Here is a 15,707-nt window from a genome sequence, read left to right as displayed (position 1 = left end):
GTCTCTATTTCTGTTTTGCATATAAGGCCATCTATACAATTTTTCTAGATTCCACATATATATGGGTTAGTATTCAATATTTGTTTTTCTCTTTCTGACTGAAGGGCTATTTTGAAGAAGGGATAATAGGTGACTCATGGGATAATAGGTGATTCATGGGATGAAAAGATTGATAACTGCAATTGGGTACCAGAAACAGAGTGCTTTTCTGCCCGCTCCCTCCTCCAGAGTTACCACAACTTACCCAGAGTGATAAGATGCAACTCAATTAATGTTGCTAAGAGTTCCAGGAAAACTCTTCAATAAACTAAGCTGCTCAGGGATAATTGTGAGATAAGACTAAATATCAAAATCTTTCACAAGTCTTTAGGATTTTGCAGCTCTGATCTTTGAAACCCTATTTGGAATCTCTTCAACTCCAGAAGGACTCAGTCTGAGTTTGAGAAACCTGTTTTCAAAGCAAGACAACCTTTTAATTTCTCATCATCTCTTGCTCCGGAGAAGGCGATGGCACCCCACTCCAGTACTCTTGCCTGGAAAATCTCATGGACGGAGGAGCCTGGTAGGCTGCAGTCCATGGGGTCGCTAAGAGTCAGACATGACTGAGCGACTTCACTTTCACTTTTCACTTTGATGCATTGGAGAAGGAAATGGCAACCCACTCCAGTGTTCTTGCCTGGAGAATCCCGGGGACGGGGGAGCCTGTTGGGCTGCCGTCTCTGGGGTCGCACAGAGTCGGACACAACTGAAGCGACTTAGTAGCAGCAGCAGCAGCATCTCTTGCTCATTTTACAAAGCTGGCCACCATCAGATTTTTTTGTTGTTGTTCTGACCTGTTGGTTCTCTGTTATTCTCCATGGTTGTCACTGTTTTTGTGTTGTCCTTGGTCTAGGCACTTGTCACTAGCAAAGGTATTGACTTTAGCAGGCATGGCATTTATGATTTTTTTTTTTTTTTTTGCATCTGGGAATTGATGGGAGGAAATAAGGTTATGGAGGGGAAGGTTTAGCCTGAAAGTGGTTAAAGTGTCTGACAGCCATTATTAAGTGGCTGTCAAAATAGAATGCTTTACTCTCCAGTGTGGGAATTAAATAATCCAAGAGTGATAAGCTCTCAGTTGCCATCTGTCAGTTTGTGATGCTGCTCGCTTGTTCTACTTAACACTGAACGCTGACCTCACATGCTACTTGGAGAAACTTGGAGGAAGATAAGATGCTCATATGGTATAAAGTAAGCTGACTGAAGGCCTGTCAAGAGAGATGGGCTAAAGGCCAGTGGTATCCATTTATCAGGATTTGTCTATCTCATACTTTATTCTCCTTTCCTGTCTATCTCAGGGAGCTGACAGCATGGTGTTTTTGCCTTTTTATTTATTTTTTTGTTAGTTGCTCAGTCATGTCCAAGTCTTTGCAACCCATGGACTATAGCCTGCCAGACTCCACCATCCATGGGATTTTCCAGGCAAGAGTATTGGAGTGGTTTGCCATTTCATTCTCCAGGGGATCTTCCCTACTCAGGGATTGAACCCTGAGTCTCCTGCATTGCAGGCGGCTCTTTACCATCTGAGCCACCAGGGAAGCCTTATTAAAGTACTAAAGTTTTTCCTCTTTAAAACATACTTGGATTCTTTTTACCAGTTTAAAAAGGTCAGTTTAGTAGGCACTGAGGGCTAAAGCCTATGTTGAGGTCAGATGCTATCTTTTTTCTTAATTATGAAGGTTAAAATATGGGTGTTGGAAGCTCATGAATGGACATACTATTGACTTTCAAATTACATGCAAAGCCTCAGACTTGGGCATATATATTTTACTGTGCCTTTGGATCCATATCACCTTCAAAGGCAAACCACTCCAGGCCCGCCGTGCTGGGGTGGGAGGGGACAGTAGCCATGAACTGTGCAGGGGACTTTGCCTCCCTGCCTTAGGCTGACTGGACTGGGAGTGGCCACCTGTCCCCCAAACAGCCAGTGGGTCACCTGGGGTGCAGTATGAGCTTGATAAGATGAGCTGGGCCATTCAGTTTCCTCTCTTAGGAAATTAGAATTGGGAAGCTGAGAGACTAAATAAGACAGTTTGCAGCTGGGACTGGAGAAGGCAATGGCACCCCACTCCAGTACTCTTGCCTGGAAAATCCCATGGGCGGAGGAGCCTGGTAGGCTGTAGTCCATGAGGTCGCTACGAGTTGGACACAACTGAGCAACTTCCCTTTCACTTTTCACTTTCATGCATTGAAGAAGGAAATGGCAACCCACTCCAGTGTTCTTGCCTGGAGAATCCCAGGGACGGGGGAGCCTGGTGGGCTGCCATCTATAGGGTCGCACAGAGTCGGACATGACTGAAGTGACTTAGCAGCAGCAGCAGCAGCTGGGACAAGAGCCAAAAGATGACAGGGAGGGGAGCAGGCATGTCAGGCCAAGTCCAAGCTGGTGCTATGAGGAGAGAGAAGCCACGAGGAAACAGTAAGAGGAGGAGAGATGCCCTGAGAGACAGGGTAGCTCTTCCTCGTAACCACCTTGGACCTAGAACCGCCTTCCAGATCGCCTAAGGCCAAGCATTATCCCACACAGATTCTCATGGAATACCTGTTTTCTTACCATAAACCTCTATTTTGTTGAGTCGACTTGAGTAGGACTGTTTTCTTTCAGTAAAAATGGTCAGACCAACACTTGCCTTTCCATTTCTTGATAATAGCGAGAAAAAAAAATGTAAGTGTTAGTGAAGATGTAGATAAATTGGAACACTTGTACACTGTTGATAAGAATGCAAAATGGTGCACTGGTATGGAAAACAGTATGGAGATTCCTCAAAAATAGAACTGCCATATGAGCCAGCAATTACTTACCACTTCTGGGTATTTAGCTGAAAGAACTGAAATCAGACTTTTGAAAAGATACCTAGCCAACCAGTGTTCTTAAAGCACTATTCAGAGTAGCCAAGATATAGAAACAACCCAAATGCCATTCAACGATGGATGAATGGATAAAGAAAATATAAAAATGCACAGTGGAACTATTCAGTCTTAAGAAGGAGGAAATCCTGTCATATACCATGATATATGGGTGAACCTTGAGGATATTATGATTAGTGGAGTAAGCCAGTCAAAGAAGGACAAATACTGCATGATTCCACTTACATGAGGTATTTAGCTAGTCAACTTCATAGAATCAGAGTAGAATGATGGTTACTAGAACCTGGGAGGGATGGGTTACCAGGGCCTGGGAGATTGCTAATCAGTGAGCATAGAGGTTCAATTATACAAGATGAACAGTTCTAGAGCTCTGTTGTATGACATTTCGCTATAGTTGACAGTACTCTCTTGTACATTTAAAATTTGTTAGGGGAATAGATCTCATGTTAAATGTTCTTACCACAATAAAATAGACCAGATCTAGGTCCACAATTGTAGATTTGGGGCTGAATCAACAACAGTTGGTTAACATTTAGGCTTTTAGGGTTAACAGGAACTGCTGAAGACTCTTCTGGGTATTATGAGGAACAGTGGAAAAAAACAGATACCTGATTATTTCTTTCAGGCTCAGTGCTGACGTTATGGGTTTTAAATCTGTGTTCCTGGCAAACAGTGAAAATGAAAAGAGGCAGGGATTCTGACTGCTCATTTATCACCTCACATCTCTCAACCAACAGGGGGCCTTCTTTATCCTATTTAACCTCTCAGTAGAATATTTGCCTTTCATTTATTCCTCTTTCCAGTCAACTCTTGATTATTCATGTAATAGAGGAAAACATTAATGTGAGTCAGAGAAGACCGCCCCACCTTGGCCTCTCTTCTCTGCCACAGCAGCACAGAGTTCCAGAAATGGAAACCAACCATCAGGAGAGGTAAGGAGGCTGAGCAAGTTGGGGCAGGGCCAAGCAAATTAACATTGTTTCTCTTCCCACTTCTATACCTTCCTTCTAAATGGTCTCTGTTGAGTTCCTTTTCTGGTGCCAGGAGGAGATTGCTGGAAAGGCAATGCCATCTGCTTGGATTAAAGTAAAAATATGGGATTTTTAAAAACTAAAGTATAGCTGGGGGCACGTTGACTGGGATGCTGTTTTCTTCTCTTGTGTCCATTTTGCCTTCAGTCACTGTCTCACATCAGATCACCCAGCCTTCTGATTGGCAACTGGTATTCTCAGTTCAGGGCTTCCCTGGTGGCTCAGCTAGTAAAGAATGTGGCGCAGTGCAGGAGACCTGGGTTCAATCCCTGGGTTGGGAATATCCCCTGGAGAAGGGAATGGCTACCCACTCCAGAATTCTGGCATGGAGAATTCCATGGACTTTATAGTCCATGGGGTCGCAAAGAGTTGGACATGACTGAGTGACTTCACATTCTCAGTTCAGGGGTGGGGACTCAGCTGGCTAGAATTTCCACAGTGGAGTTTTTCAAGGTTTGGTTTTTAAACCATTTGCCTCAGAGTTACCTTGGATGCCTATTAAAAATGTTGATTCCTGTACTCTTCCCCAGGCCTATTTGAGTCCAGGTAAGGGGGAGGGGAGTTGACCTGGGGATATGACTCCAGGTAATATTTGTGCACCCTGAACTTTGAGAATGACTGCTCTGTAAAATGACCTGAGGGGGTTTGGAGGGTGGTTCTGGGAAACTACCACCACTTCCATTTCCCTTACTGTTAGACTGAATGAGTGGGTGGGGGAAGTGCCTTGTTAGACTGAATGAGTGGGTGGGGGAACTGCGGCATTTGTCCATGTGGAAGTGGAAAGAGGAAGTGTTTTCCTGAGTGCTAATAGGTAAGGATTCTCTACTGAAAGGAAATTGAAGAAAAGTGGATACACTGACTAAACAGAATTAGACGGCACTTAGCATCTCAATATTTGTTGAATTCCTACCTGAATAGTTGAGAGGTGATTGGGCATGGACACATGAGTGTTGTGTAGAAGTTACTGACTTGGTTTACATCCATGTTTCTTTTTAATGAGACCACTCTCTTCTCCATTTCTGCCTTGTCTTTATTTAGAGTGGAAGTAGCCAGTCATCTGCCACATATTTGGGGTTTTGTGGTCATTGAAGTGTATGAATAGATGCTACATGGTGCCACTCAATGGTTGTACCTAAGTATAACCCTACTAATCAAAGTGAGGATATTGTGTTTATTTTAAGACAGTGGTTGTAGAGTTCAGTCTTTTTTTTCAAACACTGGCTCCATGGAGGAAAGCAAGGTCCTGTGTTTCATTGCTTTCCAAGCATTCCCCAACAACTGTTGAATGGGTTTTGTTCCAAAAGTTTCTTTGGAAATCTGTTTAGAATTCAGATTGCATTTTCCCGTGGAAGCAATATTCTTGGGGTTCTGGTTCCCAGACCAGCTGGCAAAAGCCTGTTTAATCTGGAATGGAATGGAAGTAGAGTCCCTCAGCCCCTCAGCAGGATTCCAAACAGTGTGTTTTATTATTTACTTTTGGTTGGGCTGGGTCTCCGTTGCTGTGTGTGGGCTTTCTCTACTTGCAGTGGGGCCGCTCTTTGTTGTGGTGCCTGGGCTTCTCATTGCAGTGGCGTCTCTTGTTGTGGAGCGTGGGTTCTAGGTGCGTGGGCTTCAGTAGTTGCAGCATGCACGTTCAGTAGCTGTGGCACACGAGCTTAGTTGCTCCATGGTATGTGAAATCTTCCCAGACTAGGGATTGAACCTACGTCCACTGCATTGGCAGGTGGACTCTTATCTACTGGATTACCAGGCAAGTCTCCCTAACAGTGTTTTTATGGGAAAAAAGCACCAGAGTTTCAGACCTACGATCCTTGGCATATGTTCACACATCCGAGTTGCATTCTCTGAGCAGAATCATGGGGACTTGTGGGAGGGAACAATTCAAAGTCGTTCACATGGCTTCCCAGATCTTGTGTGATCTAGCTTCTGCTCACCCCTCCAGCATCATTTCTTAGGGGTTTCCCCTCGCACTCTATTATCTAGGCAAAAGGAGCTGCTTTGGGTTCACTGAATATGTTTTTGTAACCTCTGGGCCACTGAACCCTTCCTTACCCACACTCTTCCTTCTGCAGCCTCCTTCCCTCACCTACTGCCCAGTGGTGGCTTTGTTACAGGCTCTCAGAATTCTGATCATAGGTTTTAATTCATGTGTTTTATGTCACTTCTTTTCCCTCTTGCCAGACAAAATGCTCCACAGAAGCCAAGACCATATCTTGGTTAACTTGCTGTTGTTTCCCCAGCACTTAGATTGGGGTCTGGCAGGAGGTGGTTTCTTCAGAATACAGCAGGTTGAATGAATGATTTAGCCCAGGCCCTCTCAACCTTTTTGTAGCTGCTGTACCCATGTTAGATCTTCGTGTGCTCAACAGATTAAGCTGAGGCCTGCGTCAATAAGAAGATAATATTCGAGTTGTGTAGAATTTGTAACTGCTGTATCCATAGCTCACCTCTGCCCTCCACTCCAAGAAAGCATATGAAAGCGTCTACATCAGCTTCAATTCCTCCTTATAACATGGCAAAAAGCATTTTGCAAGTGAGCTAGAGGAGGGATAAGATACAGATGAATAGATGTGTAAATAATTTGCCAACTTCAGTACTCTTATTCATCATAAATCACTTGCCTCACCTCTCTTTGCCTGCTGAGACATACCCATGGGCAGCTACGTGGTTCTGAGAAGCACAGATCTGGTCCAGTGCTGATGTGGGCTTTGAGATTGAGAAAGGGCCAGTCTTTTGCCTGAGTCCGTCCTTTAGTTAGCAGTTGTTCTGAGAATAGAATCTAAGGCCTTTGACTCCCAGGCCATTATATCTTCTTGCAGAGGTATCCGTTCTATGAATAGAGTCTGCATGCATTGAAACAACTTCCCCTTCTGTGGATATTCCAGGGAGTCTCGAATCACTTGACCAGGATCACGGCTGGTGATAGACTGAGGGAAGCAGAAGGGTGAAGGAATGCAAAAAGTACATTCTCTAATTTCAGTTTGGTTCATTAATGTGAGGCCTGGGGAGAGGGCAGGGAGTCCAACTTACCCAAGGCACTGCTTATGCAATTGAGACTTAACAGATGGCTCTTTATTATGCTAGGATTGCACATCTGCAGAGTATAGAACATGACTGAATGCTCAGTGGGTATTTCTTGATTATGAGATTTGCTGAAATCACTCTGCTGGTGTGATGATAATACCATTTAGGACTCTTTATATCATTGAGCATTTAATTGGTAAGCATGTGGTTTGATAAATGAGGTGGTGGTTGTTGCTGTTATTACTTTTATTACTTTTAAGGAGCTCCTATAGAGCTAGAAGGAGCCTTTTGGCCATTTGGTTTGGGCCCTGTGTCATCTGTTAAGAATTGCATAGGGACCTTAATGCTGTTTGTACTTCTGGTTATGATTCTTGTGTGTTTCTTCTGCTCAGAATAGAATTTGCCATAGGACTGAGTGAAAGGAAACAGCCTAATGGGTCACACTAAGTAAACTTCACATAGGTAAAGTTCAAAGGAATTTAGTTTTCCCATCTGCTGGTCCCTGGAGAGGAAGGGAAAGCAGGGCTTTTCCAGGTGTAAGCCTGCGATCCAAGGTTGGATTCTTATGGAAGCTGTGTGGCTGGTTGGAGAGGGCAGCGTAGCTCATTTCCCACCTACCTTCCTGTAGGACACACTCCAGGAGTCTACCATCAGGCTGAGTATTTCTCCCTGGTGAAGAAGACCGCTAACAGGTGGCTAATTAAAAATATCATAAACCCTAAAGCCAACCTCAGAGACTTGTGAGAGATTAAGCCTTCTTCCACCAGGCCACGCAAAGTCCTTGGAGACTGGCAGGCCAATAGCATAATGAATGTCATTCCCTACACCACTTTAAGAAAAGGTAGCACATAGTTTTGTAGTCCTTTAAATCGTCAGTATTTTGCTCCATCATGGTTTTGTTTCCACACCTCTTCTTTAATGTCACTGAATAAACTCTCATTTGTCTGTCTGACTGTCTGGACTGAGGGAAATAGAATGAGCCTAGAAGGGCCATTCTTGAAGCCATGCATCACCAAATTCTGGGCTGTTTGCATATGCCTCAGTTTCTCCTTGTGACGTGATAAAAAGTGATTTTGGTTTTAGGTAACAATGCAAAGCTTCCTGGAGTGAACCAAATGTGGAAAGTGTTTTAATTTGAGGCAGTTTTCAGAAAAGAACCTCTTCTGGTAAAGAAAGACTCCCTTTTCCTTTTTTTTTTTTTTTCTTTCTTCCTCTTTTTTTTTTTTTTCATTTATGCCTCATCACATTTTGTCCAATTTCAGCTCATCGCAGGCTATATTTTCTTTTTGATTTCTGCTTTCCAGAATAGCCCCTGACTGCAAAAAGGGAACAAAAGGCCAACTCCTTGGCTTTCAATTTGCAGCATCCCCAGCCCTTTCATCCATCTCAGTGCTCCCCTAGTTGGGAACAAAACCCGAGCTCCATGGTCAGAACACATACAGAGGAAGAACATTTTTTTCAAACTCCAAGCCCATGCGGATTTCATGTTTCATTGTCACACTGATTCGCAATACAGGGTCAGGTGCAGGTAGGGAAGCAAGAGAGGACCTGGAGGAAAAAAATTGGTTTGCAACCTTTGCCAAAGCAGACATTCCCATCGCCAAAGCAGACATTCCCATTTGGGGGTCAGAAGTTCAATTAAGAAGAAAGCGTACTCTTAAGGGTTTCATTTGCTAATCCAGGGCTGCTTTCCTTCTTGAGAGCTTGTGTGTCAAGGTACCCAGCCTGGAAGATGCAGCAGGAGTTTGATGTGCTGCCTGGTTGGGCACCAGCTCAGACTCCATGCCTTTTGTTCTCTAGTTTCCTGTCAATTCTTCAGTGTCTACTTTTCCTCTTCTGCCTCCTTTGGTTGCAAATCACAGACCTATCTCTTTGTGCTCCGAGCTTGTTGTCTTGGTTACAGACTTCTTTGGCCTGCCTTTTTTTTTTTTTTTTTTTTTGAGGGGAATATACTGCTGAAAGAAGACTTTTAAAAATAGCGACTGAGGGCTCTTAAAAAATACTAAGGTATCAGCAGTGGGTAGAACTGGGGTTTGCTAACCTGGTTGTACTTTGAAATCACCTGGAGTGCTCTGAAATGCTGCTTAGGCCCCAGGCTCAACCAGCTGAGTCAAGATTTAGGGGACTGAGCCTCAGGAATTGGGATTTTATTTTCAGTTAACTGGCTAGGAGATCCTAATGTGCATTCAGCATTTAGAACTATTAAGGTTTTTCTTTCTTAAATTGAAGTATTGTTGATTTCCAGTGTTTCACGTGTACAGTAAAGTGATTCAGTTATACAGATTTATGTATTTTTCAGATCCTTTCTGAAGGATGGTAGCTCAGCTGGTAAAGAATCCGCCTGCAATGCAGGAGACCTCGGCCCAATCCCTGGGTTGGGAAGATCTGGAGAAGGGGATGGCAATCCACTACAGTATTCTTGCCTGGAAAATTCCATGAACAGAGGAGCCTGGTGAGCTACAGTCCATGAGGTTGCAAAGAGTCAGACACGACTGAGCGACTTGGACTTCACTCTCCATTATAGGTTATTATAAGATATTGAATTTAGTTCCTTGTGCTATACAGTAAATCCTTGTCGGTTATCTATTTTGTATATAATAGTGTGTGTATTTTAATCCCAAATTCCTAATTTATTCCTCCATCACCCATTCCTCCTTCAGTTTAGTTCAGTTCAGTCGCTCAGTAACATCTGATTCTTTGCAACCCCATGGACTGCAGCACACCAGGGCTCCCTGTCCATCACGAACTCCCAGAGTTTACTCCAACTCATGTCCATGGAGTCGGTGATGCCATCCAACCATCTCATCCTCTGTCGTCCCCTTCTCCTCCTGCCTTCAAACTTTCCCAGCATCAGGGTCCTTTCAAATGAGTCAGTCCCTTGCATCAGGTGGCCAAAGTATTGGAGTTTCAGCTTCAGCATCAGTCCTGCCAATGAATATTCAGGACTGATTTTCTTTAGAATGGACTGATTGGATCTCCTTGCAGTCCAAGGGACTCTCAAGAGTCTTCTCCAACACCACAGTTCAAAAGCATCAATTCTTGGGTGCTCAGCTTTCTTTATAGTCCAATCCACATCCATATATGACTATTGGAAAAACCATAGCTTTGATTAGATGGACTTTTGTTGGCAAAATAATGTCTCTGCTTTCTAATGCCTCTGCATTCCCCCTTGGTATCCATAAATTTGTTTTCAGTCTGTGTATTTGTTTATATTTTATAAATAAGTTCGTTTGTATCATTAGAACCATTGAGTTTTAACAGCAAAGCCACACAGTTGGGTTTTGGACTGTCTTAGACAGGTGAGGCGGAGAAGGCAATGGCACCCCACTCCAGTACTCTTGCCTGGAGAATCCCATGGATGGAGGAGCCTGGTGGGCTGCAGTCCATGGGGTCGCTAAGAGTCAGACACAACTGAGTGACTTCACTTTCACTTCTCAATTTCATGCATTGGAGAAGGAAATGGCACCCCACTCTAGTGTTCTTGCCTGGAGAATCCCAGGGACGGGGGAGCCTGGTGGGCTACCGTCTATGGGGTCTCACAGAGTCGGACACAACTGAAGCGACTTAGCAGCAGCAGCAGCAGCAGATAGGTGAGGAGAATATCATCAACTTTTCTGTGCCTTAGTTTTTTCTGCTTAGGAGAGCGACCCGTAAAGCTTGAGGAGCTAAAGAACCTAACTAACCGCCATGTCATTACTGTCACATACAAAAGAGTGGCACCTTTGCTTCAAAAAAATATATCCAATTATCCAGCTGGCTTCATGTCTGGGCCATAACAGTGGCTTGAGGCAGTCTCGAGGATTAAAATAAATCTTTCCAGTTGCTTGAAGAAGGAGCTTACCTATGGGGAGGCACAGCAATTTCACTTTCCTCCAGTATTTTTCCCTGGAGAATTCCTTGGACAGAGGAGCCCGACAGGCTACAGTCCATGGGGTTGCAAAGACTCAGACATGACTTAGCAAGTAAACAACAGCAACAACATAAAGGCAATGCCACGCCTATGATCCAAACCTGAAACATTGCAAGAATATGACATGTAGCAAACAAAAGTCCCCTAGTTGTCTCTCTCATCATCAGCGTGTGTTTCCTTCAGATTTTATGTTTGATTGGTTGTTATTGAAAAACCCAAATAATTTGAAAGGAATAGAAGGGCATGTATAATTTCCTCCAACCCCTGACCCCTAATCTGTTACTTTTTCTCCCCAGAAACAAACCAACATTACCAGTTTCTTGGAAATCTTGAGAGGCATTTATGCATAAACAAGACTTGAATATTTTAAAGTGATTTTTTTGATTAGGTAATCAGGTCTATCCACCTACCAGAGACATCTGTTTGTTTCATTTATTCATTCAACAAGTATCTGATGAGCATCTTGAATGTTCCAGGCATTATGTCAGTTTCTGGATCTATAACAAGGACCGGCACACAGCCACTGCCCTCCAGGACCTTACAGTCTAGCAGGGAAGATTGTCATTTAACACAGGATGGCAACCCACTCCGGTATTCTTGCTTGGAGAATTCCATGGACAGAGGAGCCTGGCAGGCTACCCATGGGGTCGCAAAGAGTAGGACATGACTGAGGTGACTTAGCATGCACGCATGCACTATCAAATGAGAAATGGTGACAAATGTGAAGGAAAAGAACATTTTACATGTGTCACTTCCAAAACAGTGGTTGGTAGAGTCCCCTTCCCCAGCTTTCTAATATGGAGGTGTGGATGATAGACTGGAGGCAAAGACGTAAACTGCCACCTTTATTCTTGCTGGAAGTTTTCTTCTTTCTTGACAAAATTTTCATCTGACAAAATGTCCTGCTGATTGTTGGGGTAATCTACCAGCCAGCTTTATATTTATACTTGGTTGATAGTGCTGGCAGTGTGCTAGATCAGACTCTTTGTCCGACATTCTGAACTGCTTGCAGACAGGAACTACGCCTTGTATCTCTGTGTGTGCTCCGAATCCCAGCGTGGACAAACTAATGCAGACTTCAGGTGGTAGGTCCTTTTATTACAGTCTCATTTTATACCTTAGCAGTGCTTCAAGTGGTATGTATTCTCATTTCCATTTTTAAAGATGAGAAAACAGGTTTAATGAAGGGTGTGTGTGTGTGTGTGTGTGTGTGTGTGTGAGAGAGAGAGAGAGAGAGAGTTAGTGTAAAGCTCTCTTCTTTAAAAATACTCCTGTCCGCCGTCCGCCCCTCGCCGCTGCCAAAATCCATGACCATAGTCACATAACTTCTCAGTGGCTGTGACCCTGATACAGTTGGTTCCCTTCCTTCAGGGAACTGGATGCCACCCAGCCCTTTCACAGATTGGCCTAGGCTCTGTTCCTTCCAGGTTGTCTGGATGAGTTTTAAGACAACCAGGTTATCCATCCTATTCTAAAAGTTTCTGGGATTGAGGTCAAGGTAGCAGCGTTATCCTGCCCTAAATGAGTCAGAGGAAGAGGACTCCCGTGGCTCCCCCAATGGGTCATGTCTTTCTGTGCTCACTGCCCTTCTTCCCTGCTCTTCCAGCTTGTGTCTTGGGCTGGGCTCTGGCCAGGGAACAGAGTTAGCCTTGCATACGTATCCTGGGGGAGCATTTCTGTGTCTGACGTGGTGTTAGGCACTATGGGGAGTGGTGGCAGATGAAGATCTTCAAAAGACAAAGCGGGAGACAAAAGGTAAGATTGGCTACAAACAAAATCTTTGGAACTAGACAGTTCTGATTCAAGGCCTGACTTTTCCTTATTTAGTTGTGTGACCTTAGGCAAGTACTTAACCTTTCCTTAGCTCAGTTTCCTCATGTTTAAACAGAGGTGGAGTAGGGTGTGGTGGGGAACTGCACTTACCTCACAGGATTGCTATGAGGAATACATGAATATGGGGCTTCCCAGGTGTATTAGTGCTAAAGAATCCGCCTGTCAATGCAGGAGATGTGAGTTTAATCCCTGGGTTTGGAGGATCCCCTGGAGGAGGAGATGGTAACCCACTCCAGTATTCTTGCCTGAAAAATCCCGTGGACTGAGGAGCCTGGTGGGCTGCAGTCCATGGGGTTGCAAGAGTTGGACATGACTTGGGTGAATGAGCATGGGCGCGCTCACACACACGCACAAATATAGTGTTAGGCATCTAGTGAATCACTCAGTAAAGAATAGCTGCTGCCATTATTATTATTAATATCATTGTCATTGTCATCATTATCACTACTACTACTATTACTAATTACAACAGAAAGGAATGATCAGTGTATAGTACCAGTATGTGCAAATAGCTTTCAGAAAAGGAATGATCAGTTGGGGTGGATGTTATTCAGGAACTCTCTGGAGGAGATAGAAGAAGTGGAATGAAATATGCCAGGAAGGGCAAATATGAAAGTGGAAGGCTGAACTAAACTGGAGTGGGGACAAAAAGAAGGAAGAAACCCAATATCTGGCATACTTGGACTCCGCTACTAGCTCACTTGTCTTTCCAGCCATTTTTGCCGCCATGTAGGCATGCTTTATTACTACTTGCCGTCAGAGGGGGACTTGTTGCCGGCTGCTCTGGCTGGGATTTAGAAGGTGTCTGTGCCCTTGTGAGTCTGAGTGAACTCCGGGAGTTGGTGATGGACAGGGAGGCCTGGCGTGCTGCGACTCATGGGGTCGCAAAGAGCTGGACACGACTGAGCGACTGATCTGATCTGATCTGATCTGTGCCATTGTGGCACAGTTGACCTGGGTCCTAAGTCTGCAACATGATTGGTAGGTTTAAAGCCTAGTTTTTATCAGCTTCCCTAAGCGTGTTGGTTTCACACTCCCCAACTTTACAAAAGACTGCTTGATTAACCACAAGGCAGATGAATGGATTGATGATGGGAGAGAGATCTGTATAGACACATAACACTTGTGTCTATCAGCCTGGTCATACCCTTCCTGAAAGCAAGGTTCCTGAAGCCAAATTACACAGGGGCTTGATAACCTAAAATCAGAACATAACAGAATTGAAGGGTCTTACCAGAGAGACCATGTAGGTACATCACACCTTTGTATTGACAAGAACATGGGTCCTTTTCTCTTTCCACTGCTGGAAAAAACATCAGTGATGGTTTTTCTCTTGGATGTTTCTGTTTTGTAATTCCATACAAACACTGTGTGTGCTAAGACCATGTTATTCTCCTGAGTTCCTTTTTCATCTTCCTCATAAGATTTGGAAAATACCCACTTCTCGCCAGCAGTACAGTTAGAGTCATTTCTTCTCATTGAGTGCTCTTTTTGACTTTGCTTCCAAATTCTGGATGTTTCCAAGCAGGGCCACCACGAATGGCTATGCACTGCACAACCCTAGGAGAGGGTGCCATTCACATAGACTAGAATTGAATGGCGCCACTAGGGTTGTGCAGTGCACAACCTACACACCTATACTCGGTGGCCCTGGCAAAATGCAACGCCAGCTTGCTTCATCTCCAGAAGGTTTTCGGGAGAAGTAGAGACTAGCAGTTTGGAACCATTCTCAGGAACTTAGTAAAGGGGTCTTGAAGCTGTGAACTGCTGCTTTAACTAGGAAAAGAAGAGAGAAGTGCAGTTATGGCTTCGAGAGGATTATCATCTGGAAGTGGGAACCATCATGTGGAAGGACTACTTACCTTCATTCTTACAGTAAATCAAGTTTTGAAGGCCTACTATATGTGGGTTGAAGGATGGGAAAAGATTTGCATAGGAGGGAGCATTTGAACAGGGTCTTGTATAAAACAGAATATGTATTAATAAATATGAATTGTGAGGAGAGAGTTCCAGGGAAAAGGACCAGCAAGGGGAAAGACAAACTGCATGGGGTATATGGATAGTGGTAAATAATTCAGTTTGGTTTGATAGAAAGGCTCGTGAAAAAGGGTAGTGAACAATAAAGCTGGTTGTTAGGTGGGGGAAGTCAAATGAGGATGGGGAAGGGGAGGGACTGGAATGCCTAATTAAGGAGTTTGGACTTTATTCAACAAGGAATAAGGAGCCATCTGAGGTTTTTTTAAAAAATAGTTTATTGAGATATACTTCATTATCATATAGTTCATCCACTTAAAGTGTTTAATCAGTGATTTTTAGTATATTCACTGGTATGTGTACCCATTTCCACAGTCAAATTAGAACATTTTCATCAACTCAAAAAGAAGCTCCATACCATTTAGCCATCACTCCCCTACCTGTTCTACCATGCCCCCATGCCTAAGGAATGACTGCTCTGCTTTCTGCTTCTATATACTTGCCTATTCTGGACATTTTGGAGATGGAGTCATGTAATATATAGTCTACTTTGACTGGCTTCTTTTTCTTAGTATAATGTTTTTAAGGTTCATCCATGTCATAGCATGTGTAAGAACTTCATTCCTTTCTATGATCAAACAATATTCCATTGTATAGGTATACCGCATTTCGTTTATCTGTTCGTTCATCCACTGATGAGTATTTGGGTGGTTTCCACCTTCTGGCTATTATGAGTAATGCTGCTACGAACATCCATGTATCTATGTATAAGTTTTTTTTCCCCAATTTATTTGGCTACACCAGGTCTTTGTTGCTGCATGTGGGATCTTAGTTCTCTGCCCAGGAATTGAACCCAGGCCCCCTGCATTGGGAGTACAGAGTCTTAGCCACTGGACCACCAGGGAAGTCCCCATGTATATATTTTTCTGTGAACATTTCTCTTGGGATGTATATAGGAGTAGAGTCACTGGGTCCCATGATAACTCTGTGTTTAACTTTTTGAGGAACTGCCAAACTGTTTTCGCATA

General features: G+C 43.8%; 1 protein-coding gene across 47 annotated transcripts in view; it reads left to right on the top strand.

Annotated features, from left to right (window-relative positions):
- Positions 1 to 15,707, top strand: part of TMEM164 (transmembrane protein 164) — a 179,763-nt gene that overhangs the window by 43,627 nt on the left and 120,429 nt on the right. The window contains exon 2 of one of the 47 annotated variants that reach the window (XM_086386611.1): positions 12,479 to 12,627. The exons of 40 other annotated variants lie outside the window; for them this stretch is intronic. In XM_086386611.1, coding sequence (XP_086242737.1) covers positions 12,592 to 12,627 — 36 coding nt within the window. In that variant the 5' untranslated portion in view covers positions 12,479 to 12,591. Of the gene's footprint in view, positions 1 to 3,773; positions 3,840 to 9,261; positions 9,487 to 12,478; positions 12,628 to 15,707 lie in introns of those variants that run through there. 6 more of the 47 variants (XM_086386615.1, XM_086386626.1, XM_086386631.1 and 3 more) reach the window with 6 other exon arrangements.

This window comes from Bos grunniens, chromosome X (genome assembly GCF_055505025.1).
Source record: "Bos grunniens cultivar Pamir isolate PY7600 chromosome X, Bosgru_T2T1.0, whole genome shotgun sequence".
Taxonomy (NCBI): domain Eukaryota; kingdom Metazoa; phylum Chordata; class Mammalia; order Artiodactyla; family Bovidae; genus Bos; species Bos grunniens.
The sequence above is the reverse complement of the archived record's forward strand: the minus strand, read 5'-3'. Positions and strand labels throughout refer to the sequence as shown.